We start from the raw sequence: 26,946 nt of genomic DNA on the forward strand, positions 1-26,946 counted from the left end.
ATGGTGCAGATCTCCATTAGCCCTGGGTATGTAGGACACTCCAGTGACCTCACTAGACTTTGTGTCCAGAGTCCATGATTGCTCTCCTTGGCAAGTTATTAACTGGCACTTAATTTTATAATGGTGCTGAACTTTGAGGCCTGATTGTTTTGTTCTTGAATATGCCATAAAGGTACATGAAACAAAAAGGTGGGGGCAGGGGGGAAGGGGGCAGGAAGGTTATTCTCAAGAGGACAGATTTTTACAGGTTTTTTAGGAAGTAAATTTTTTGGAATAGAGTTGTGTTAATATGCCAGGCTATGGAAGATAGAATCTGTGTCTTCTCTTTTTCCTGCTTGTCCAATCCAGTTCCAGGGATTTTGCTGTTTTGTTTAAACTCAGGTTTTCCAGAGTTGAAATTATGTAAATTATTTAATGTTAATATTATGTTTCTGTGAGTGAACTGCAAGCAATTTTAAAAAGGGTTATTCTATCTTGTGGATTAGTTTCTGTGTCAAAACAGCAGACACTGGAAATCTCTCTGCTTTGTGTCCTTCAGGCTGTTAGCAAGTAAGATCTCTGAGTTTGTGTGAGGGGGGCATATGCAAGGACCTGACAAACACATGTGCAAGCAAGTCCCTCTTCTGCTCCTCTTCTTTAAACCCTCTGATCACCTTGACTCTGGAAGGCAGTTAATATTTAATATTCCTATATCTGCAGGCAGAGTTTTGGTATTAGAGATTATGGCAGTTCCTGACAGAAAAGTGATTGCACATAGTTCAGCAATTGGCATTTAACCATTCCAGATCTAACTTTCTCCTGATCAAAAAAGAAAAAAAAATACTATTTTTTTAATTAAGCTACTTTACAAATGTTAAATATTTTTAGCTGTGAGGGCAGCTTTTTGACACCTCAGACTAGCATATTACATTGGTGGTTTTCTTACATGAAATAGATTTTCCTGTTTGCTTACAAAAATATCTGGGACTGGCAGTTTTTAGTCATATAGTTAATTCATATTGTCCATAAGTCTCCTGTCAGCTCTACCAGTAACAGATCAAAAGGGTCAAATATTTGGGTTTTGCTGGGGGCTTTTTGGAAAATTAACGCGGGGCTGAGTAAAGAGTCTGGGAGGTGGTTTTTATGAAAACCATCACTAGCACAAATGCACCCATCTGAATCATCTCTTCTGCTTTCAAACAGGATTTATTTCTGATTCCTGAACGTGCTCTATTTCTCATTTATTCTTCTTGCTGCTCATGTGAAAAAGAACAGACACAAATACCAGGAATATGGGACCCCTTCCCCAGCCATAAAAGCAAGGAATGTTCACGGGAAAGGACAGGAGAGCTGCAGCCCAGGTCACAGTCCCAGCTGTCCGGAGGGCATGTGCAGGGTGACTCCAAGCCCTGGCCCATGACCAGATAGGTCCAGTGGAGAGGGAGCAGTTTTGCCTTGCTGAGGAGGACACAATGCACAACCATGATGGATGTTGACTGGGCAGGTACTGAAGGGGGAAGCTTTCAACCCTTTGCAGCTTCTCAGATTATTACACAGCAATTAAAATAGCTCCCCCCATGTAAAAGCATGCCATCAGATAACAGGACACTCTGACTCATTAAATGAACCCTTGCCAAGATTGCTTCTGGAGTGTTCCAGTTTCTTGCTTGGGTCATGATGTTGAATCATTGCTTGCACTCAAGTTCTATGAGCCAGCTCTCTGGTTGAATGGACCCATAAACACAGCTGTGCTGGCAGCTACCTTTTAACAGGTTTTCTCCAAGCATTGGGCTTCACTTTTAAAAATAGCCTGTTTCTTTTGCACAGCCTCTCATCTTCAAAGCATGACCTCCTTGCTGAAATCTGATTGTGAAATATGACTTTCCCATTCACCTGCTAGCAGTGGGATGCTTTCTGTGCAAGCTGGGTGTAATGGCACAGTATTTCATTCCTGGTTGGTGATTTAAGGCTGTCAGCACAGGCTGTGCCATGATGTGCCTCTCTCTCCTCTGCTTGCCTGTCTCTTCCCAGGGGAAGATGCCATTTCCATTTGTGTGGGGGTTTTTTAACCACTTGCCCTACAAATGGCTATGAGAGGGGGGCAGACAGGAGTGTTTGCATCCTCTAACTGGTCCAATGCTAGATGCAAGTTTCTGCACATTTATAAATGAAATAACCTTTTAGTTATAGGCCCATATTTCATACAACTACTCCACTTCTGAGAAACCAGGAGGAAAATAAATTTTGCCTCACCTGACCCCAGGGCAGGTTTTTCCTGGCAGGTTTCAGCAGAATCACAGAAAGTCATTTGGAGGTATGACACCAAACATGCACAGCTTGCACCTCAGACTTCCAAATTTATTTTGCCTCCTAGATATGGTTTTTGTTTGGAGTAACTTTTGTAACCAACAGTTTTTACTGATATTTACTAACTATGCTGTGTTGCTTAAAGAAAATAAAAGTAGGTAGCAGACAGTTTATTAATTTAAATTACTATCAATGTAGTATTTGTGTCAGAAGCTGGGGGTGGCCTGCTAACCTCTCTGGAGCAGGCTGGCTTATCTGTGTAACAGGTATCCCAGGTCTTCTCTAGCACATGTGATGACCCTCCTAGTTCTAAGCATAATTATAATTTCTCATATGCTTTTTGCTTGCTGTCAGCTCCTGAAGTATAACAGAGAGTTGTCATGAAACTGAAGATGTGCATTTGACCAGAGCATAGGGTCACACAGGGTCACCTGGGAGTGCAACAATCTTAGAAGATTCTGCTGCATCAGCTCAGGCAGCCATTCCTGGCACTAGCTGATCCATTGTCTGTCCCTGGAGCCACATTTAGACTTTGGTCAGGAAGAATTGGCTGATTCTCTCTAAAAGAGGATCTAAAAGAGAGCAGAGGGGTCCGTTGGCTGGGAGTGGACAGGACACATGTACCACTGCCTTGGTGTCTCACAGGTCAAGTGGAGGTGCAGCACAGGCAGTGGGCAAGTCCATCCTTCATCAGGAATCTCCTCCTAGGAGTAAAAGTGATCCTTGTTCAGAAGGGAATTTCTGCAGGTCTACCTCAAGATATGAAAGCTAAAGTCCAGGTGATGTGCTTATGCTATGGCCAGTTGAGAATTTTTTTAAGCAAAACACAGTTTTGGTGCAGAGCATACATGATTAGAACCAAAAATGTACTTTTAAGAAATAAGTTTTGATTGAACTTTCATGTCCAGAATGTAATTTATGGGCCAAACCAAGGGTAAGAACTGCTGGAAAGCAGGGCAGAGACTCTATTTGAGTTGTGAGATGCCAGCAGTATTCTCTATCCCAGCTACAAAAGTTGGGGCTCTTGTGTGCCCCTCTACACTGAAATGCAAAGTATTTCTTTTCCCCATGCCACATCTGCAGCTGTTGGTTCCTTTTTCTGAGCTAAGAACTGACACTGAGTTTTATAAAACATTGTGCTTGTAGCTTGACAGCACTTAGAGAAACTCTTAACAGGTTTTGCTGCTATCATAAATTTGCCCTGCTTTCACACTGTTCCTTATTTTCTTTGATAATCCCAGTCTAAACATATAATTATATTCATTCTGGCTGTGCAGCTGAGGAAGCATTGACTTCCCTGTTCTGATGAGAAACAAGAGCACTGTTGATATTAAACAGTATGTTGTTTTGGTGCTTTTACTGCTTTTGAGTGTAAGGACATCAGAAACAAAGCCCTATAATGGGATAATAAATAAAGTGTGTTTTCCCTTTGCTGAAATAAAGGCACAGTAGCATGCAGTACATTAGCTGTCAGAGGTTTCCAAACCAACAGGCAGAAAAGCAATGGGATTTTTCCCTTATACATCCTTATCAGAAGATATCCTCTGCTCTCCAGATTTCTACCTGTCCTCAGTGTTTCTTCCTTGTTTCATTATAAGGTCAGCTCATCCAGAATATGTTTCTTTAAGCCTAGGTTAATTTAAAAATTATGCCTAATGAAATAAAGTACATCATAGTCTAAAAAAATTGATTTTTACTCAGGGTTAGAATGTTACTGTGTATTTTTTTCGATAAAGTTTCTGTGACCTGGGCAATATGTGAGTTATTCAAGTTTGTGTTTGAAAAACAGAACAGGTTTTTTATATGTTGCTGTTTTAAGACATGAATAATTAAAGTCAGACCTCCCAAGCCCAGTACTGAGGCACCCATACAGTCTTCAAAGGCTCCTGAGCATGCTTAGTTTCTACTTATCTCAGTGTGTATTTGACAGACAAGGACTGGAGGATTTAAAATTATTATAGCAGGCTGATCTATGACTAACACAACTTATTAAGTCTGCTTTTCTACAATACCACTGTAGGATTACAGAGCAATTCCAGCTTTAGTCCAGGTTCCCAGCAATTCCCATCCTCCCAACCTCTCCCCTGTCCTGCAGGCTGTGTGGCTGCTGAGGGCCATGGGTGCCATCACCTGCACGTTGTACAGCCCTGCTGGCCACTGCTTCCCCAGATAGCACTGGGGAAAAGCTCAGCTCTGACTGCTTCTCCCTCAGCTTCATATAAATGTAATTTCAGAGTTAGTCCTGGCTTTTCCAAGGCTGCATGAACTCCCTAAGACCTCTCCCCACCCATGAGTGGCTTGACTGCATCTGGTGCAGAGATCCACATGTGCGAATGAGGAGATGAAAGACTGGAAGATATGTCACAAGTTTGTAGGCCCTGCAAGGGCAGGGTGTGGGACCATTTTTAGGAAACCAGGATGGGAACACCACACATTCAGCCAAACCAGGAAGGGCATGCAAGTATTAGGATGTGCAAACAGGGAAATTAACTCAGGCAAAGACAATGAGTCTATTATTGCCCGTTTGCGCAGCTACGGCAGCAAACATTGTTTGTCTTCTGTGCCGAAATGCACTCTCTCCTCTTCCAAATTTTACAGTAGTTTCTATGTGTGTGCTTTCAGTGTCACAGCAGCTTTACTGCTAGAGCACCTGCCATAAGCCAGAGTGGCTTTAGCCTTTTAACCATGAACTACTGCTGGACTTTATCCACTTTGACGCACTAACCTTTGGCCAGCTGAAGTAGCAGAGAAGCTGGCTGCTCCTGGCAAAACACGATCACAGTGTACCCAGGGAGGAACCTTTTGTAAAATGCCCTTTAATCAGTTCCAGTCATTGTTAGGGGTTGTAATGATTTAGGTTTCGTTGATAGTTTCAGTAAAAGAGCATCTGAAAGCACAAGGTCTGTCCTACTGCTTCTCTGCAACCTCCAAAGTCCCTGGCTGAGGTCTTGAAGCAGTGGATGGCCGGGTGCTGGGGACACCCTGCTGACAGAGGCACCAGGTGTGTGACAGCTTAGCAGGGCACCAACCTCCTTCTGGCAGCCAGGTGAGGAACGACCTGTAGGTTAGTCACCATAACCCATGGCAGTATTGTGGTCATGGTTGTATTTCCTGTGGTATTTAGAAGGGGTTCAGGCTGTGTCAAAGGGAGCTTGGACAGTGAGAGACATGTTTCAGTCTCTTGGTGTTGCAGTAGATGCCCTAAAATGCAATGTTCATTGAGGAGGGGATTATGGAAAATCTTGTTTCAGAAATCTGTCTTCTTAGCTACTAAATGCAAGAGACTGTCTCATGCTTTAGATGGGAAAGTTGATCCTTTTGTGAAGCTGACTATGCTCTGAGCATGACTGAGAATCCCTGGTAGAAACAGGCAGGCATTGTGGAGGCTCCTGTTCTTCCAGGTCACCAGTGCCACAGCACGTACAGCAACCCCCCATGCTGTCCTCTTCAAGTGCTCTTTTAGTGTTATGTTTCATGTTCTAAGGTGATCAATAACAGAACAAAAGTTTTTATACACTTTTCAAGTGTATAAAATGGTCTTTTCTGGAGTAAATATTAATTTTTTTCCTCTCTGAAATGATACAGCTCAGTAACTGCATAAAGAAATTACTTTTCTTTTGTTGGCATCATCAAGACAATTTTAATCCACTTAGGTTTCATTTCTAGCGATAACTGCTCCCAAAAGTATTGAGAGTTTTCAAAGAAAAACAGCTTAAAGCCTCAGAATAACCTTACTACTCTTCATTGGTCTTGTGGTGCATCTTCAGAAAATAATTTTGCTTCACTTTTCAAAGGCCAGAGATTAGAACAAGGCAAACCTCACCACCACCTGATAGTTTTATTTGCTTTTTCTGGAATGTGCTCTCTTTTACATATGACCAGTTTCATACCATGAAACACACGAGAAGTCAAGTTGAAGTCCTGATATGACATAGTTCATGTCAACCATGATGATGTGGCACCAAGAGTGTATTGGTTTCATTCAAATAAACTTAATACATCAACAAAATTTCAACCACCTCTTCATTGACACCTCTAAATATAAACAGAACAAATACTTTCTCCTACAGATAGAAAATTCAGACCTCAGAGGTGACATGAAAGTCTAAGTATTTGGACAGATGACAACCTGGTGGTTGGCACATTAATCTATGTGCTAGATAGCAATATATTACATATTCATATTCAGACATTCTGTGCTAATCTTATGGAATACTCACCGGTGAGGCAGCAGGAAGGACAATGTGCTCATGCATAAGTCTCTGCCTACCTCCTTTAGTTCTCTGAGGACAGCACACAGCCCTACAAAGGTCACATTTCAACCATTTTAGCTTGCATAGAGACAGCTGCAGCTCCTTCTCTGGATATTTGGTAAAATGGTTACTTTGAAGATGCAACCTATAAATATTCCCTCCAATTAAATGTGCTTCCTTTAGGAGTGAGTTTATCTTGCTTATTTTTAGGAATGGCAAAGTCACTTTTAAAGTTCCTGAGAAGATTTTTAATTTTTTTCCAAAGAAATGGAGTATCTGCATATTAACAGCCATTTGTCACTCATTTAACACACTGACAAGCTGCAATTTCCTACTTAATTGCAGATGCATCCTTGCAAACAGCTCATATCTCAGGTGCATGGTGAGCATTATTTCTGCCCCACAGCAGAACAGTTGATCACATGAGTTATATCTTTGCTAACAAATAAAACATGCTGGGGTGTCTTCCCTGAACCCAAAGACAGCACAGCAGACAACCTTTTAGATGAAGCCTTCTCCTTCCCCCCAAAATAAGGTGGCCTCAACCACAGGGTCAAGCTTGGGCAGTCCAAGTGTCTGCATCCATCCTGCAGAAGAGAAGAAATCTGAGAGAGAAACATAGCAGAACTGAGAGTGCAGATACTGCTCAGAGCATCTCATTGTGTGGCTCCTGCCCTCCTTTAACCGAAGTAAAAGTGTCTCCCTGTCTCAGGACCATTTCATGCAGCTTCCAAGTCTGACTGAAGTCTTACTGCTAGTTTGGAAATGTCCTCTTGAAAATACAAACCTTCTCTCGAAGATAGGAAGTATGGGGCTTAGGTTCTTCCTGAATGAGACATATCTCCTGCTTAGGTGTTGTCAATGGCTCAAGAGTGGCAGATCCTGGGTCATTGTAGGGATATTTTCTTTACTGAGAAAGGGAAAGAGCAATTTGGCTAGTGGATTTAATAATTACTGCCATTCAGACCATTCTTTTCATTCCTAACTATTTCAGCTATTATGGTCCTTGAAAACCCAGACATTTTGCCTGGTTTATCTTGTCAAATATCTATTGAGGTATGTCACCAGCACTCAGAGATTTTTCTTTGAGAAAGAAGCATTTTAATAGTAGAAGTGTAGTTCTGTAAAAAAATCACCTCACTGTGGTAATGGAGAGCTGCCCATTAACACAGCCTTTGAGCATTTTCAAGTTTAATTAGACTGGCTCTGCCCCACGGGGTGACCTGGGCAGCTCTGGCAGTCAGGGGGATGATGCCTGAGGGTCCCACACCAGCAGTGGGCCCTGGCCCAGGTGCAGCTGCAGAGGTGAAAATGAGAGCTTTTACCACAAGGTTGCAAAGTTTCTATCAAGAGTCGCTCACGTTCCACTTCTGTTTGTGTGCCAAGCAGGTGGCTGGGGATAGATGTAGACACTTGCCTGTGCTGTAGATGACATTTGGTGGAAAAACAGGCAAATCCATCCTGTTTCCTACACTGCAGAAGCACACCTTAGACTGGCAACATAGCTGAAGGCACCCCAAAGTGTGGCTCAGGAACAGCATGCCTGCAGCTTGTTTCTGGTACAATGCTGGCTGCAGAGAAGAAAGCTCAGCTGGAGAGAGGTTTGCAGCCCCAGTCCTGCCTGCCCTAGGGAAGGTCAGCAGTGGAGAGGAGCAGACAGGATAGAGGGGCTGGCAGAGGAGGAGCCAGAGTGCTGGGCTTAGGTAAAGCATGTGACAGCATGGGTAAATCTCTGCTGGACTGCATGGACAAAATCTGCTGTGCCACGGACCAAGAGGAGTGACCCCACTCTGGCCTCATGGCAGCACCCACCACTGATGGGTGACTGAGTCACAGCAAATTCCTTCCTTGTGGAGTCCTATCACAGCCTGCTCAATACAGACTTCTCTGGTAATGGTGCCTTTGCTGTGCATGCCAGTGCAGACTCTGCCAACGTCATCAAAAGCTGCTTTTTCTAATCCTGATAGTAAACCAGTTTTCTGAAAAATGGAAGTGTGGACATGTAATAAAATAAAATATTAGAGATGCTGGAGTTAATGGACATTTTTAATTCCCCAGCAGATCATTCAGTCTCCAGCAGATCATTCAGTCTCCTGTAGTCTAAACTTTTCCTTCATGTTACTGGGAAGCAGAAAAAGAAATTTGCCTTCCTAAAGGAAAGTCTGCCAGTTTCCTTATTGGGTAACCTTTTTTTACACGCAATTCCCATGTGATGCTTATTGTTTCATTTTCAATAAGACATTAAGAATGAAAATAGGAAAGCTTATGCCCTGACCAAAGATGATGTCTGTTGGTTGGAGGAAGAGTTTTTCCCGTAATATCCTTGTATTCTACTGTGAGCTGTAAAAAAGCAGAGCAATTACTAGAAGAGACTGTGTGTGCTAACCACACTCATTTTCATATCCTGATTCTGAAAGCTCCTGTAAATATATGTTTGGAGGTCTTTATTATCCTTCTTGTGAACATGTATCACATAACCCTGTGGTTTTCTTTGCAAAAAGGCCCTGCAAGGAACCAGCAAGAAGGTTGTTTGCCAGGAACCTTTTAATTATCAAAATTGGTTGGTACTTGGTTGGCTTGTGCTGGTTGGATATCCCTGCTAGCCACAGGAGGTGGCCACTGGGTACCTTTTGGTGACCTATTGAGCTCACACTGCTGTGCTGCCCCTCCTTCCTTGGTTCCTCCAGGACCTTCAGCCCCTCAATAGCTACAGTACCAAAATTCACCAGCTGCATACAGACCTATAAAGAGTTGCAATTTGCTATTCTACCCTCTGGTCTCCCTGAATGATTCAGTGAGCTCCTTGGTGTTACAGAAAGGCTGTCATTTACCCCACGGTGGAATCTCATTGGCCTCCTCAGAGGAGGAGCTGTGCTCTGAAACTTGATTCAGCAAGTTTTAAAAGAAACCCTTCCCCTGTTTTCCCATGAATTTGCTCAATGCTGGTGACTTGATAAATGCATTAAGCCAGCAGTGCTGGCACAGGGACAGGTCCCACCCTCTTTTACCCCTCTGCCAGCACAGGTGCTCAGGTGGTGTGGGTGGGTGCATGGTGCAGCTGCACAAACCCTTGTGGCATCTGCCCAGAGGCTGCAGTAAGGATGGAGAGGGACCCTGTGCAGCCAGCACCAGTTTAGCATGTTGGTGAAGCTGTGGTGTGAAAGAGTGGTCTGGTGCAGCCACATCAGGCTAGCAAGGGCAAAACCTTTTTCCTATGGAGTGTTTTATTTACCCTAGGACTGAAAGGCAATTATTGTATTAACCTCCCTTGTAGATATGTCTATCCAGAACCCACCCTGTATTTATTTTAATGGAAAGCAAACAAGCCACAGAAATGTAATGGCTATAGCTATATAAAAACAAAAAAAACCTACTTTGTGTTTTGCTGGTTTCCTTATGTTTTGTGTGCTAATTAAAAAGCTATTACACTCAATGGGTTTATTCAGTATCTGTCTTACATTTTGGAACCTAAAGCCTGCTTTCAAGTTTAAATAAAAGCACAAAATTCTACATGTGGAAACTGAGCCTGACTGTTGCAGTGATCCTCTGTGCTGACTTTCATTGCAGATTGACAATAAAATAGATTTTTGCTAAAAATAGAATAAAAACCTTTGCCTAGTGACCACAAAGGTTATTAGACCAAATCCTGCTGCCCATGAACTAGAAAAGCCTAAAAGTAAAAAACAAAATGGGAAAGCCCATTTCCCCCTATTGGTACTCCACCTTCAGGTCTATGACTTTGTCATCTCCATGGTGGGATAAGGCATGTGGCTGCTGGCAGAGCAGATGGGGAGTCCATCTTTCAAAGGGTCATTCTTTGTGATGTGGCAAGGTAAAGATCAAAACATTGACATAGGTTATGCATAGAAGAAGCTTGGGTGTGAGAGAACTTGGAAAGCTGTGCCTGTTACAGACTTTATGTTCTCTGAAGGATCTTCCCAGGTTTTGGTCCACAATAGTTTAGGGAAGTCAGGAAATGACAAAATCTGCCGTGTTAACTCACATTGTATAAGAACACGTGTAAAATAACATGTTATTAATTTAAATAAAGTGGTGTTGTCCCTTTAAACATTCAAATAGGCAATAAAATGGTTCTATAAACATGTGGAAACCTGTTCCACCAAATACAGAGTGGCTTTGTTAAAAAGAGAAGGAAATTATAGAAAAGGGAAAAAAATGCTGTTTGTTACATTATGAGATCCCAATTTTTGTAGCAGTATTGTGACTCATTTATGTGTGAATATAGTGATCAAGACTTTCTGAGGCTGAGATTAGAGACCTTGCTGGTCACTCTTAGATTCACGTGTCCTTTCAGTGAAATATTTTACTTGGTACATTCCCTTCTCTTTCTACCGCAGTCTCTCAGTAGTTTTTGAAAAGCAAATAAAATCATAAAGGCCAACCCATTGTTCACTCCTGAAAACCTGTTTACTACCATAATCATAAAAAATATATTCATTCTTATCTGGACAATGACATCCCACCAATAAAATGATGAGCCTGTGCTCAGCCTCTGGATCTCCCAAAGCATTTGGGTTTGATCTTTCTAAAAATGTCAGAAGCAGATCCAATGCTTCATTAGAGGTTGTCATCACACTGAGGAGCCCAGTGCACTCCATCTGTAAAGGCCAGTTTATGTGTGTACTTGCAGAAGAGAGACAGCTGAGGGGAGCACACCAACTCCTTGGAAGTCTTTTCTGCATCAGGATGAAGGTCCCCATTCACAGGCATTACCATATTCCAATGAATATCACTTTTCTCCTTTACATTTCTTTTCTATCACTGTGTTCAGGAGAATAATTATTTAGGAAAAATCTTTCACCTGCAATCCCACAAGGAAAGAATAAAAGGCAATGGGAGGTTTGAGGGAAACATGAGCATGGACTGGTCTGGACTGTTCCCTTTCACATCTCTTAGGATTTAGCTCCTGCTTCACTGTCAATAATTAAAATGACAAAACAACGAAATATATATGTTACTATTGTAACAGTGGGTGGGTTTATATTCATTGTAGTCAGCTGTACATTAGGAAAGAAGTGCTTATAATTTTAGTCCAGAGCAATGGATGCTGTACAAAGAGAGGAACATGTGGTGTACATACAATCCATTCTCCCTGCTGCTTGCATGGCTCTGCCCTTAATACTTTCCACTCTTCCTTACGTGCCATCATAAAGAGGTATATGAAGAGTTGTGCAATCCTTATGAACACAGTGGTTTTGAAGTCAAAGGAAACCAGGTGTCTAATGTCAGGGAAAGCTGGGAGACACACTGCAGAGTTCTGCCCTAACTTCTGAAGTTTCTTATAAAAGCACAGCCTGCAGGAAAAACTAGTACATTTTTAAATTCTGCCACTGGGAATGGTAACACCTCAGAATACCCTCAGATAATCTGTTTGATGATCCTTGCCTTAAACAATAATAGGAAAATAACTTGGAAACTAACAACAGGATGCAGCTAAAAGTGAACATATGAAATGAAAGCCATGGGTTTGAGAGGCCTCCCTACATGATCCTAATTGACATAGCATTGAACAGCCTTCTGAAAATGAGCCCATCAGCTCACTAGCATCAGTGCTTTCTCACTTACATCAGAGGACTCTTCTCTAGGCATTCAAGTACACACACAATTGTAGCTGATAGAATTCACTTTACAATATTTTTAGCTTGATTTGTTTGATTTGTTTTCCAATAGAAAAAATATGAAGTAAGAGAAAGATACTGAATTTTAAAAATCAATTAATTTGGAGTTTTGCAAATTCATAACTTCTGATTCACTTTTATTCACTTTCTTGTGGAGATCAGTAGCATTGAGGCATGGATCTTATTTTGGCAGAATCTCCTAGATTTTTTCCGCAGTTTTGACACTGATTTTTTCCATAGTCTTGGGTAAACCATTTAAATTTCCATGCTGCAGCTTCCCTGCCTGCAGGGCAGTACCTGCTTCTCTGCAGCTCTTACAGCTTAACATTTGCAGGGATGAATTCTGAAGATGAAAAACTTGCACAGTAGACTTGGGCTGCCAGCACTCTGGGACCAGGATCCAGGCTCCAGGTGTGTTTGTACAGTGCCTAACACACCACAGCCCAGCGCAGTGGATAAACAAGAATAAAAATCCAGAACAGAGTGATTGTAATCACCCATTGGTTTGCAGTATAAGTAGAACAGGTCTCCTTCCTGTTTGCTTTCACAAACCACCACAAAGATGCTTCTTTTGCCAGTCTTTGCCATCCTCCACATTTTTCTAACTTGGAGCCTTCTAATATTAGAGTGCTTATCTCTACGCCCACTGACTCCCTTACCCCTCTTCCCTATTGACCAGCCTCTGACTTGGCAATTTGAGGTTATTTCTTAAGTTTTACATGCCCAGACTAAAGGACTCAGAGGACAAGAATAAATTATTATGTAAACCACCACAAGGACCATCTCAAACAAACTGATTCTGCAGAATATACTTGTATTTATGATTTGTCACTGAGAGCTTAAGACACTTTTCCTTGCACATGTGGATGCCCTGAGGCTGTTGCTTGTGTGCTTTGGATGGAGGTTTAGATCAAGCTTTCTTTTTGGGGTCGGAAAAAACAGTAAAAAATGAGAGAAATAAGAAAGAAATGGTTATGCCTGTAAAAAACACCTGGGAAATGACTGAAGACTGTAGTTGTTTTGCTACTGCAATATGCTGTTTGCTTTTCACCTTCTCCAGGCTGTCTCCTTTCCCCGAAATGAGCCATCTCCCAAGGTTTGCCCTGCTCCCTCTTCTCCCGCCGGCTGGCTGTGCACACTGCTTGCCAACTGGGCAAATCTATCATCCAGAGAGTGTTTGGGAGCAGTTCCTCCTCTTGGCTGCTCGAGAAGGTGTGTTGTTTGCTTTGCCTAAGTGCTCCCAGGGCCTAATGCTCCGTTGTTATGTACAGACCATTTCTACTGTCATGAATCATGTTTTACCACCCCTGTGCTTTTACTTCTGCACCAGGTGCTTTTTTTCCTTTTGAGCAAACACATTGGAGTTTCCGTGTTTACTGCTGACACAGTGCATGTCGGGTACACGGCACAGGCTGAGTTATTCCTACCGTCCCACTGCCGACATGTTCAGTAAATCTGCTTCTCACTCCAGGAGCTGCAGATCCTTTGTTTTTCCTACAACCAAAGGTAAATTGATTCAGCACAGCCTGAAATAATTTTGCCAGACACACATGAAGAAAAAGAAATATTTCACTGAAAAAGCCTCATGCAGTCAAGCAAAATATGCCCTTTTCTTATCTTATCTGTTGTGAGTAACCCAAGCTATTTGCACAACGCCTTGTGCTAGGAAGGAGTTGTTTGTACATGTTTCACTCCTCTTTTTCCAAGTTTTGAATTTTGAATGAAATCTTTCTCCTCAAACTCTTTTTACCTGTGAAAATGTTACAATTTCTCGTTCCTGTACTTCCCTGAAGTTTGGACCCAGCCCTCCCTCCAAAGATCCCTTCGCTGCAGATAGTTTTCTATTAATCTTCAAACCACTTTGGAGAGCTCGCCACGTCTGGCAGCACTAACACCCCCTCTCCCTCCCGTCCCACCCACTTAGCCTCAGCCTAAGAGCCCTTAACAAATGACTCCCAAGGAATTTAAATGGCTAACGCTCGCTGGCCAATAAAGAGATGCATAAACTCTATAACCTGGTTGCACAGCTCTTGCCATTAGGAAGAAAGGTTGCTCGGGCAAAGGCGCGAGTCCCCTTAACCTGTTGCACTTCGATCGCAGGAGCGGAGAGGTAAGGGAAATCTTGTTTGCTCTGTAGGGCTTTTTATCTGGTTTTCATTTATCAGGGAGTTGAGACCAAAACTATGTCATCATCAAGGTTTGGGTTCAGTGGTTTGCCATCCTTTAGAGGGTCCTAAGGGGTTGTTTGAGAATTAAGCAAGTGCTTGTAAGACTGTGAGATCAACATGTGAATATCTAAAAGAATTTGCATAGCAAATACCAAAACAAATGTCAGAACAATGAACACTGAACCACAGATATTTTAGACAGAAGAAAACAAAATCATGTTTCTGAGATATCTTTTCTGCTATATTAAATTAATGAAGCAAAAGGTAGCCAATTGACATTGTGTTTTCAGTCAGTCTGTCTCTGCCATTGTCTGTGCCGCCTGGTATTTTGTTCTGCTTTTTCAAGAGATTGGCATAAAAAATCAAACTTTAAAAGTGGATTATCAGTTTTTGTGCAGAATTTGGGGTTTGTAGATTGAAGGTGGATAGGAAGGTTTAAGTAAACAGGGTATATATGCAAGTATTATTAATACAAATTAATCTATAGAGCTCAATGTGCATACTGAAAATTTGAAAGCATTAAAGAAAGTCAGCTTTGATATTCATATTCTACTTAAGCAGCATGTGAAATGTGCAAGACTTGTATGTGACATTGGACACATGATGCTAATCTGTTCACCCTTATTTATTTCATTATTAATTTATTGCTTTATTGGGGTCAGTGCTGATAACAATAGCAAAGTTTGAACTTAAACCAGGAAAAGAATAAATGCAGTTACTGAAAGTAAGGTTCAATTAAAACCAATGACAAAAATGTCAATTTACATGTAGACCAGATGCAGCAGCTGTACATAATGGTGTCCTGTCCTGAGCTTGGTGGGATTGAAACCATGATTCAAAATATATCTGTAAAGCACCCCCTCTCCCCTTGCACATCCAAGGTTGCCATGGATGACAGCCTGTGCTCAGAACATTTGAGGGATGTCATGGCAAATGTTACTGCCGTGCCCTGCAGTGCTCCATGGCCTGGCAGACTGGGCTGCAGAAAGGACATCCTTTGCAGTGTTATCACAGCTGATCTCTGAAGGCCTTCACACCCAGTGCAGTCTGCAGTTGGTGTTAGCTGATGGTGTTGCACAAAAGACCTTGCCAGTATAAGAGTTGAGAGAGGTTTCTAATTAAATTGACGTGGTTAATCTAACAGAGCATCGAAACATGCCCTTTGTGTTTGTCAAGGCAAGGCCACATGACTGTCTGTCAGGAACTTGTTGTAATGTTGTTGGTCTGATTATTTTTCCATGGGTTTCTCATAAAGCTTTGCACTGTATAATCAAGTTTAGATAATATGTTGCATAAAAATAAAATTAACAAAGGAGTCACTATTTTGCTACACTTTTTAATGATTTCCATTCAATTCTGCATTTTACCTCCAGTCTTTGCTGAAAAAAATATATTGAATCAAATGATACTTGTGTTCTTTCTTCAGCTTCTAATTAAAAGAGAAATAATCTCACTTAAGGTCAGCAAAAGGTGAATTTCAAATTATATGTGCCTTAAACCCCACTCATTTTCTGGAGTGAACAGAAATTTCATTTCAAAACCATAGATATTTCCAAGTGAGCTGTAATTTCAGTAGACTTAAATTGTCTTGAATTAACCCAGCACAGGAGAGTTGCTCTCTGAAAGATTTCTCGCCTTGGTTAAACATTTTTTTAAATTTATAATATTAACACTGGGCATGGGTAACAAGTGCTGAAAATCTCTTCCTTGTACTTGTAAACCTTGTTTCTCAATTCTCCAACCCAATGTTCAAAGGTCTGTACAAACTCCTTAGCTCAGAGGTCAGGTACAAATTGGTGCACTTTGCAGCTCCTTTCTGCCGATATGACAGAATTTCACAGGAGGGACGATTGCCTTCCAGCCCCCACTCCTGTGCACAGGCAGTTAAAATGGTGATATGCACAAGTCAGCCATTGGTACCTCAGTTTAATTAATAACTAACTGGGTTTCAGCAGTGCAAGGTGCATATTATAAAAAGGGTCAAATGTCAGTGCACAAAGGAAAAAAAAAAAAAAAAGGACAAAACCCCAGCCACTGACTAAGCCAAATGCTTTGAGTTTAATGTACTTTCAGCAGTGAACATTCACATATTCACATCCCAACTGTGGTTTGCTTTATGTTGATTTTCATTTCGGTGACCTGAGGGGGCGGGAACATGTTGAGCCACTTTCGGCTTTTCCTGGAATCTCTGCGTCCTGCTGAAAGCAGGGTTGCAGGTTGGGCCCCCTGTTGTTGCAGAGTTCACGTGGTATACACAGAGCTTAGAATGTTGCAATGAAAGTAGTGCATGGGATTAGGGTAAACTCAAAATTCTGAAGCTATTTTTATTGTAATAAATTTGATAAGCAAGTAGACTTTATATGAACAGGCAGAATGTGTTATGTTTCACTCTGAAATCTCCAGGAGAGTTAGAGGAAAAAGTTTGATCAGAAAAGCTGTAGATGATGAACTTTTTAAGATACTATTGGTAGCACTGCAGAGTGGAGCATACTACTGTAAATTTATGTAGACAGACAGATAGATACTGTGTTATAAATTCCTGTACCTCAGAGTTCAGCAAAGACTTTGACAGACATTTTCAATTATTGAATTAAACCACCGTGTTAATATATAAGATTTTTCTTCAGAAGAACAAGAAGCGAAATAAGTGAATGTGTTATCTTTCCCATGTAATGATTAACAGATGAGTCTAGCTGTGGTTTTGTTTTTCAGTTGCAGAATATTGCTTCTCCTGTCCTTCTTATGGCAAAAGCTTGCAAGCTTCTAGTCGATCCTGAATGAAACTTTCTCCCTTTCCAAGCAGAATGCTTTCTAATGCAGCTAGTTAATGGGGAGGACACACTTACCTGTATCAGCATTTCTGCAGAGAACAGTGCTGAATTCCATTTTTGGTAAAGAAATGCTGCAAAAAGTTTCCCATCAAGTACAGCTTATCCAGAATAGGAAAGAGTACGCTGAAATTTATATATCACACATTTTCCTGTCTGATCATGGTAATGATAGATTTTATTGACTAGACTGAAATATGGGAATTTGGGGAGAAGGGGATGGTTGTGCTATTTCCTGATTTAGACCACTGATAATATGATTACACAAACCATGTCTCATCTTCTTGGCCTTCCTCAACATGTGGCTTCAATACATTGCAGGGTAATAACCTCAGCCTCAGCCAGTAAAAAGTCCTATCAAAACAGGGGAGAGTTATGAATTAGCATCAACTGGAGTGGGTAAAAGATGGAGCTGGGGCAACCAGGATAACACAGGGGTTACACAACTTGTTGGACAAAGTTCTGAATGACTTACAGAAAAGTGCATTATAAAATAAGGGGGGGACTAGGTTTTGCTTACCCAAACTTATTACTCATATCTCATTGAATATGATTTTTGCAGTTTTTAAGCAGAAGGTCAGGTCATTGAGGGACTTTCCTCCTGGGAATGTTCACTGCTAGGCATGGATAGTGCTTACATAAAATGCAAGTGGATCACACAAAAGATTAAATACACCATAGAAAGATGCAGAGAGGGTTGGTAACAGGATAGGCAAGACGTTTGCACAACACAAGGTGCCTTTATTTTGTATGGGAATCATAATTTTAGCTCCATTTTTAAAATTGTACATAAAATTTCTGTGAGGCCAGATTAATACACTATGGGAACTGATATAATAAGGTTAGGGGAATTAGATCCTTAATTGTTATTTTTCTAATGATAAAGGTGAAAATAAGAAGTTTAACCTTCAAATCCTAGTTTGAAGCTGTAGCCAATTGTTGACTGTACAAATTCCTTGTTGAATTATCTGATTAGCATTCAAGTTTTAACCTGGGAAATTCCAGGATATTAAATTACAGGATAATTTCAGGTGTTTTCCTACTAAAAAGGCACAAGAAGTAAAAGAACAGATTTCTAGTAATTTTGTTACAATTTTTAAGGCCAAATACATTGCTTTTGATTGGTGTCTGGAGAATATAACCTGTCTCTGCAGGACCTTTAAAGCAGGATTTTCTGTAGTGCCCATCCCTATCTTAAATATATCCCTCTTGCAGCCATTAGAGTCTTGTAACTGATGTCAGGGGAGTCATGCTACATGTGAGTACTGTCAGAAATATCACACTTTATTTTCTGTTTCTTTCTTTGAACCTAATACAATCAAAAGTCACAGTGAACAGATTTTTGGTGAGTTTTAAATGGAACAAACAATTTTTAACATGTTTAGCCACTTAAGACAAATTTAAGCAACTGAAAACCATGCACAGACCCTTCCTTCCTGCAGTAAATCCACCATGAAGACTGCTTTTCAGGCCTTGAACATTTACTTGCCCCATACAAAGTGAACATAACTGACCAGAATAAAACTGAAGTTTAAGCATGAAATACAAACTCTTGCAATCAATCAGAACTCTGATGATAGGCTCTAGATTAGAATGCTAATTGTCACCATAGTAGAAGTGGGAATTTCATAAAATCATAGAATCTTTAAGTTGGAAAAGACCTCTAAAATCGTTGAATCCAACCATTAGCTGAACACTGCAAAGCCACCACTAAACCAGGTCCCTAAGTGCCACATCTGCATATCTTTTAAATACCTCTGGAGTTGGTATTTAACCACTTCCCTGAGCAGCCTGTTCCAATGCTTGACAGCCCTTTCGATGAAGAAATCTTTCCTTCCCTGGCGCAACTTGCGGCTGTTTCCTTTTGTCCTAATTTCAGCGGCTAGCCGCAGGATTTAGTAGTCTGGTTTATCCTACCTCTCAGGCATTGTTGTTCTCTATATTTAAGCATAGTACTTCTAGTGGGCAGAGAGCCTCTGCTTGTGCATGTTCTTGTCTGAAGATACGTGGGAAATTCGTGGTGCAGCAAATGCTGCTCCATGCACATCTCATTGTGTTTGTGCAGCACCTGAGCCAAAATGTTCCTGACCCTGGCTGGAGAGGGACAAGTGCAATGACCCAGTTGAGGCATGCAGATGATGATGAGAATAAGCAGTCCTTTAGCAGTGCTGGCAGGAGGATAAATTGCACAGCAGACAGACATGTCATTGTCAATGATCTCTGAGGTTACTTTCTTCCAAGCCGTTCATCACAAGCTACTCATCAAGCCTCTCGCCAGCCGTTGTTCCTGCCCCTTCAGGTCTGCTGACTCAGTTCACCACTTTTTCCACTGAGTTTTGCCAAAATGGTCTTGATTATGAAAATTCACCTTTTTAAAATGTTTCGCCTAGCCTGGGGCAACTTATTCACTCAGTTCAGCTGCAGGTGAAGATGTGTCTGACACACTGCAGACATTGTCACAGCCTGTTGGCCTCAGGTATGGCTTTTTTGTAAAAGGGTGAAGGCATCATCCATCCCATCCAACCTTTCCTTTCCTGCCCAAAAGACCTTCAGAAAAGGGCCTTGGCCAAAAAGCTGTCCTGAAATGCTGCACCTCTCTTGCACTGACCCACCACAAATTTCAGCTTTGGACATCTGAATTTCATTAATGGCAGAACGCAGGAAACCAGGTGTGATCCAATTCCTGTTGATCCCCACACTGGCCCCAGATCCTGCAGCTGGGCATGCCATGGCTCAGCTTTGGCAACAAAGACACCTGCTTTGTTCAGCTCATTTATGAAATTAATGAGGAGGAAAAGAGTGACAGTCTTGTCAAGAAAGAGCAAAGTGAGGTATAATGATACTGTAATCATCTTTAAGCAGGGAGGTAACTTGCACAGGACACTTGAAGCAATGCACAAGTCACTACCTTATTTAGAATTGATGAGGCCGTTGAATTTTTCTCTTCAGCCAATAGATCTCTAAACAGGCAAACTGTGTTTTCAGCAGGAGCATTTCTGGGGTGTCTGATGTCTGTGATAAAATTACACAGTTGTTCTTAGTAAGCTGTTGGTTTTGTATGCATTTTATGAATATAAAGTCAGGGGAATAGAGTCAGGATTTGAAAATAAAGAACTTTAATGACAGACATGCTTTTAGAGCTGATGTCTATCATCATCATCAGGGTCAACATTTTCCCTTATTATTTCAAGTAAAATACCAGGAAGGTCACATTTAAACCAGTAGCTGTTATTTTCCTCTGTCAACTGGGTGTATTTGAAATTTCAGCAACTGTCTTTCCCTCTGTGGTTTAAAATGCAAAACTGTGGCAGTTTCTTGAAGGGAGCAGTAGCTGAGCAGAGTCCATGAGGACACACCCTGTCAGCTCAGTGGGAGTTTGTGCAGTACAGGGTCTGCAGGTGGGGCACAGGTGTCCCCATCCCTCCCCTGGACAGTTATCACAGAGACAGCACATCTCCCTGGTCTCTCCTGTTGCCTGTGGTGATGCTGGCACCTGTCCCTAGGCTTTGTGACTGCCAGCAGTTGTGTCACCCACAGATGATGCCACTAAATCCATGTAACACAAAACTGGAGGCGTGAATTAAGTCCAGACATAAACAACCTCATTTTATAGGAGCACGTGAGTGAAGTGGACACACAGTTACTGCCACAAGGACCCTGGCTGTGTCCCTGTGTTTGTAAAAGCCTGTTTGACCACACTAGGATCAACAGAGGAGAACGTGTCTGCCTAACTTCACAGGGCACTGCCCAGTGCTGGACTAACCCAGGGATAAGTTCCTTTGTGGACTTTGGGCATTGATTTCTCGATGGGGCCCCAAGCTGCCTTTGCCCTGGGACAAGGGACATCACCATTTGGCCCCGCATTGCTGTTGATCAAGGTGTGGTATTTCTACTTAATAAAATACCTGCCTCAGTTAATCAGCCTGCTCACGGTATGCTTTAGGCCAGTCACTGCCAACGCAGTAAGCTTGCCATTTAATATTCTGGGATGTGGGAAAAAAGTGCCTTTAAAGAGATGGTAATTAATGTTTAGGGCAACAACTATTTACACTCTTCCTACTGGCAGCAGAGGAGTTTCACAAGCAAGGTGAAGTGAAATTTGAATGGTTTCAGTGCAACATGTAAGTCTGCTAGTTCATCTGTGCAAAGAAGTCCTTGGAACAGAGGACTGAGGGGCTCACTCATGCCTCACTCTTGAGAGGCTGGTAAGCCTCACTCCTGGTAGGCTAGCAGATGTTAGCATCCATTTAACCTGGTGTGAACAATCAAGCAGGATTTACCTTTTTCTAAAAAGAAGTGAAGGACTCATCTCAGTCCTGATAGTGAGTCATTTAAAACTTGTCTGTCTCCAAAACACAACCTTTCTTGTTAAAAATATTTATGTCTGTCTCTCTTTTTTTGAATCTATGTTATCAAGATCAAGTGTGCCTTCCTCCTAAGAGTCTAGAAACCAAGTACTTATATTTCACAAGACACTGCATTTTAATGGAGATTAAATTTTTGCTTTTTCTAGCATTAATCTCACTTATTGGATGCTGGAAATCAGTTTGGCTTTATTAAGGCCACTAGACCCATATTACCAGCCTGTGCCTTGTGTAGACCCACAACACAGGGTAGCAGGTTTTCATGACCAGTTTACTGTTGACTTAAAAAATGTGCCAGCAGGTTTGAACACTTTGGAAACTGGTATTTTCAAATGTTTTCTTGAGAGAGACTGCATTTCAGTCTGAAAAGGGTTAAATTGTGTTGGTAGCCCATTTTGAAAGGCAGTAGCAGTAGAAGAGAAAAGCTCTCAGACCAGACAGGCTGTGCATTTTCTCATCAAGCTACAGGTGATCACTGATGATAAATGTTCTGGTAACATTTATCAGGGTATTAATTGTATGAACTTAGTCAAGGTGCTGATTGTGTAACATGACAATGAACAAGTTGTTAAGTGTGTATTTAGTTACAAAAATTAGGGCTATATGGGCTCTATAACTTTCTTAGATAGTACTTACTTATGAAACCCCGCTCTACAGAGCTGCACAGGAAAAAAAACTTAAACCACACTTGATCATGAATCTTGATTCAAAACAAATTACATAGGGATAAATGCATTTTAGGTTCATAAGGAATTTTTAATGATGCACTATCACAAATGGTGTGTGGCAGTGTCTGCAGCAAAGGTGGCCAGCAGCACTTAGAAGCAGCTTCAGGTACAACTTGCAATATGAGAAATCATCTTGCTGGTACAATGCAAAGTGCTGGAGAACATGCAATCACCTGCATGGCCATTGAATTACCAACTGGTTTCTGGGGGTCAGGGGAAATTGTTTCATCTCCCCTCACTCCACAAAACCAGTCACCATCTGTAGCTTTCCAGACTATAGCCCCAGACACAGAGCCCTGCAGATAACAGAGATATAGAGACCTATTTTGTAAGTTGACCTAAAACAGGTGGTTTGAATGGAATTGCTAATTTTTAAACTTAGCCAAACTTGGGGTGATAAGTACTTGACTTGCCAACAGGTGGCTCATGTAAAGGTAATGATTATTTCCCACCAAAGTGTTTGTATAACCAGCTTTGCTTTTATTCCAAGAAAGGTGAAGTTACACTTCTAGGAGCAAACTGTCAAGTGAAAAATGAAGCTGTTTTACTCTGTCTTAAGTTTCTTAATTATTTCAAATAATTCCCAGGAATAAAATTAAAATGTCTGTTAAAGGGTGTCTGTTAAATAACTGTTAAAGGGTAATGTTTGAATCTGAGAGAAATGTGTATCAACAGTTCAAGAAGCTATCCGTGACAGATCTGGCTTCAAAGGAATCGTGTTTAGTAAAGTATTGCCTGAGCATCAGCATCACTTTTACTGCCCTCCACTTTCTTTATCTTCTCCTCTGCTCTCCATATTTTTAAATTAAAATGGCTCAGAAGCATCAGCATGCAACACTCATAGCCAAAAAACACGTGCAGGATCAGGTCCTACCACAGACCAAAGCTCAGAGGTCTGGTTTCCCAATGCCAAATACATTTAAGAGATGAACCAGGCTCAACAGTGTTTGCCCTGCCTTGTGCAGAGGCACCTCTGTGTATAGACCAGCACAATTCTGGACAGCTCAAGAGCTTTACTGAAAACAATCTGAGGTGCTGAGGTTACTAGGATTTTAATAGATTTTGTGAACCATACAAATCAGACTTTGGTGCCTAAAATTTGTGCTGATATTTTTGTGAACTTGGGCTTGCTGCACTAATGAAAAATCTTCCTTGGTGGTCACCAATGCAATAATGGGACAGAGAGAAACCTATGTCTCACTGAATAAGAAAACTGTATAGAATAAATAAATCTCTCTGAAGCTTCATCCTGTTTTATTTAAAATAAAAAATAACCCTGTCAAACCCATATATTGGGAACATTTCTTACAGCAGCTTGCAGTGTCCTACAAGGGTGAGTGTATTTTGACAGTTCCATCAACAGACTGCTGATGAATGCAAGTCATGACAAATTAATCAGTGAAGGAAAGACTGATGGAGTTGTAAAACACCATGGGAAGGAGCCAATTGTGTAACATTCAATAGGTGGGACCTATTCGAAATGCAGTTGGGATAGGGCTGAATGCAAGGTTGTGGTATTCAGAGTAGTAAACACAAGTCATGCCTGCTACATGGGACATAACCAGAGCACGTGGTGCTTCTATAGAGGATTTGAGGTTAGAATTGAAAAAACCCCACCCAACTCCATGGGACTTACTAGTGAGAAGGTGTGAAGAAGCAGGCTTTGGCAAGACAGACACGGGGAGAAGAAGGAGGGATGATCCTCATCCCTGTATATAGCAAAAGTGAAAAAGGCTGAAGCTCTAGAGAACTGTCAAAAGACCAAAACCCAATAATTCTAGGTGAAAGTGACTAATTGTGAGCTTAGCCTGCAAGTTCTATTCAAAAGACAGACTTGTGTTGTGATTAAGTGACTTAAATATCACTAGAAGGCATCAGCAGAGGTCTTGAAAGATTGTTTAGTCTATCTAATCCTGTCTGGAAGCAAAAGCCAGAAAAATTCTCATGAGAAATATTGCACACTTACTTGTATGATGGAGTGGTTAGCAAACAAGCCATACAGGGATGTGTGGTCCACAGCTCTCTGATTCCTTACAGCCAAGGTCTTTGTGGAAGATACAATTTGCTCAGATAAATGCTATAGCACCTAATGTGCAAATAACACTAAAATGTAATGGTCCATGTCATATGCAATCACTTGTATTAAATTGTCTGGTGGACCAGTGCAGCTTTAAAAGTCAAGGAACTAAGTACTCTCAGAGTCCAAGGTGTCTTATTTAATTGTGCTCAGAAAGAAAGCTCGCTCTCTTGCAGTTTTGGCTGTTAGCATGGTCATTTCCTGTATGTCTACATTTCCTGCTCTCTGCCGGTGTTCAAATGCAGAATAAGGTTTCTGAGATTTGCCTTCCTCTTGCAGGCTTGCAGTGCCGTGCTTGGTTTAAAGCACAGCCTCTCATAAAGGAGTGATTCTCTTCAGTTTTTGTCAAGTCCTGCTGCAATAATGGAAGAGACAAACACATCAGACATTGTAACACAAGCAGTAGGCAACAAAGAAGCTTGTCAGATCACTCTTTGCACAAAAGAACAAGAATTGTCCCCTACCCCCACTGCTAAAGTGTATTTATTACTTCCTACTTGACTCTTACTGCAGAGGTCTAGAGGAGCAAGGGGTTGTTATCAAATGGAAACTGTCTGGTGCTTCTCATGCATTTGCCACCTTTCCCCATGGAATATGGCACCTGGTGCTTGTGCTGTTCAGGAGTAAATGGATTCATTGATGAGTGACTGAGAGGGAAGAGAAGGCTCTGTAGGGTACCTCTGTCTTCCTGTCAGTATCTTCTCTCTCCCAATTCTGTGTAATCTCCTTCTTACCATTTCAAAGACGTCTTGAGATTTTGGGATACTTGGTGGCATCCATTCACATGCCTTTGGTGTCCTGTGACAGCAGCTCTTGATACCTGGGATGTGTGAGCAGGTGATCCTCGACCATTCCCTCAAAGAGGAACTTTGCCTATGTCCAGGGTGCACTGTCCCTGCAGTATCATCTTCAGGCTGGTGTCACTTGTTCCTCTGTTTTTCTGCAGCCTTAGTCCCAGTTTGAAAAACAAACTTGCAGAACAACTGCAGGAAAATGAGAGAGAGAGGTGAAATTCTCATGGTAGCTAATAGCTTTTAACGAGTGTCCTCCTTCTTCATTTGCCCAGGTTTTATCACGCTGTGAATGAGTTTGACACCATGACCGCTGAGGATTCCACTGCAAGGATGAGCAATGATTCCACTAATGTGGCCACCACAAAAGTGCCCGAAGGTGTTGCTGGTGCGCCCAACGAGGCAGCTCTGCTGGCCCTCATGGCCCGCACTGGATACAGCATGATCCAGGAGAACGGGCAGCGCAAGTACGGAGGGCCTCCTCCCGGCTGGGAGGGCCTGCACCCTCCGCGGGGCTGCGAAGTCTTTGTGGGCAAAATCCCCCGCGACGTCTATGAGGATGAGCTCGTCCCCGTCTTCGAGTCTGTGGGCCGCATCTACGAGATGCGCCTGATGATGGACTTCGATGGGAAGAACCGTGGCTACGCCTTCGTGATGTACACCCAGAAGCACGAGGCGAAGCGCGCCGTCAGGGAGCTGAATAACTACGAAATCCGCCCCGGCAGGCTGCTGGGTGTCTGCTGCAGCGTGGATAACTGCCGGCTCTTCATCGGAGGCATTCCCAAGATGAAGAAGAGAGAGGAGATCCTGGAAGAGATTTCCAAGGTGACAGAAGGTGTGCTGGATGTCATCGTGTATGCCAGCGCCGCAGACAAGATGAAGAACAGAGGCTTTGCCTTTGTGGAGTATGAGAGCCATCGAGCAGCAGCCATGGCCAGGAGAAAACTCATGCCAGGAAGGATCCAGCTGTGGGGACATCAAATTGCTGTTGACTGGGCAGAACCAGAGATAGATGTGGATGAAGATGTCATGGAGACTGTTAAAATCTTATATGTGAGGAATTTAATGATTGAGACCACAGAGGACACCATTAAAAAGGTGTTCGGTCAGTTTAACCCTGGCTGTGTAGAGAGAGTGAAAAAAATACGTGATTACGCCTTTGTGCACTTTACAACCAGGGAAGATGCCATTCATGCCATGAACAACCTTAATGGTGTTGAACTAGAGGGCTCGTGCCTGGAGGTTACCTTGGCCAAGCCGGTAGACAAGGAGCAATACACTCGCTACCAGAAAGCAGCAAAAGGAGGGGCTGCAGCAACCTCCGAAGCAACGCAGCAACCTAACTATGTTTACTCTTGTGATCCATACACACTAGCATACTATGGATATCCATACAATGCCTTGATCGGGCCCAACAGAGATTACTTTGTGAAAGGTTAGTAAGCACAATTAGGGGATGTGATGGGCAGGTTTGATCTTAGGCTGATGCCAGAGGTCTGCCTCAGCCAAAGGACAGCTACTGCCACGCAATTTTTTCTTAATACTCTTGTATAGGCCTTTATGTCATATTTCTGTTGGATCTTACTTTAGTTTATGACTACACAAAGTGTATTTATGTATAAATAATTGCAAATGTGCAAGATAGTATGAGAGAGGTATCAAATATAGGGTTAAGAAGAGGTAAAAACCAAGATGGGGAACAGATGGATCTGGGTTTTTTGAGTGATGTACTAAGTCTGAGCAAGTCTAAGGATTCCATTGTCTGATGTCTCCTTTCAAAGAGCTGGATCCTGTGACAGAGTGCTCTGGAGG

At 42.0% G+C, this 26,946-nt stretch overlaps 1 protein-coding gene across 2 annotated transcripts in view; it reads left to right on the plus strand.

The window, feature by feature from the left end:
* The window catches only part of RBM47 (RNA binding motif protein 47), a 74,002-nt gene that overhangs the window by 41,598 nt on the left and 5,458 nt on the right, over positions 1-26,946 (plus strand). The window contains exon 2 of one of the 2 annotated variants that reach the window (XM_066549117.1): positions 25,410-26,569. In XM_066549117.1, the coding sequence (XP_066405214.1) occupies positions 25,410-26,569 (1,160 nt within the window). Of the gene's footprint in view, positions 1-25,409; positions 26,570-26,946 lie in introns of those variants that run through there. The other variant, XM_066549119.1, reaches the window with a different exon arrangement.

The sequence above is a fragment of the Molothrus aeneus genome, chromosome 4 (assembly GCF_037042795.1).
Source record: "Molothrus aeneus isolate 106 chromosome 4, BPBGC_Maene_1.0, whole genome shotgun sequence".
NCBI lineage: Eukaryota > Metazoa > Chordata > Aves > Passeriformes > Icteridae > Molothrus > Molothrus aeneus.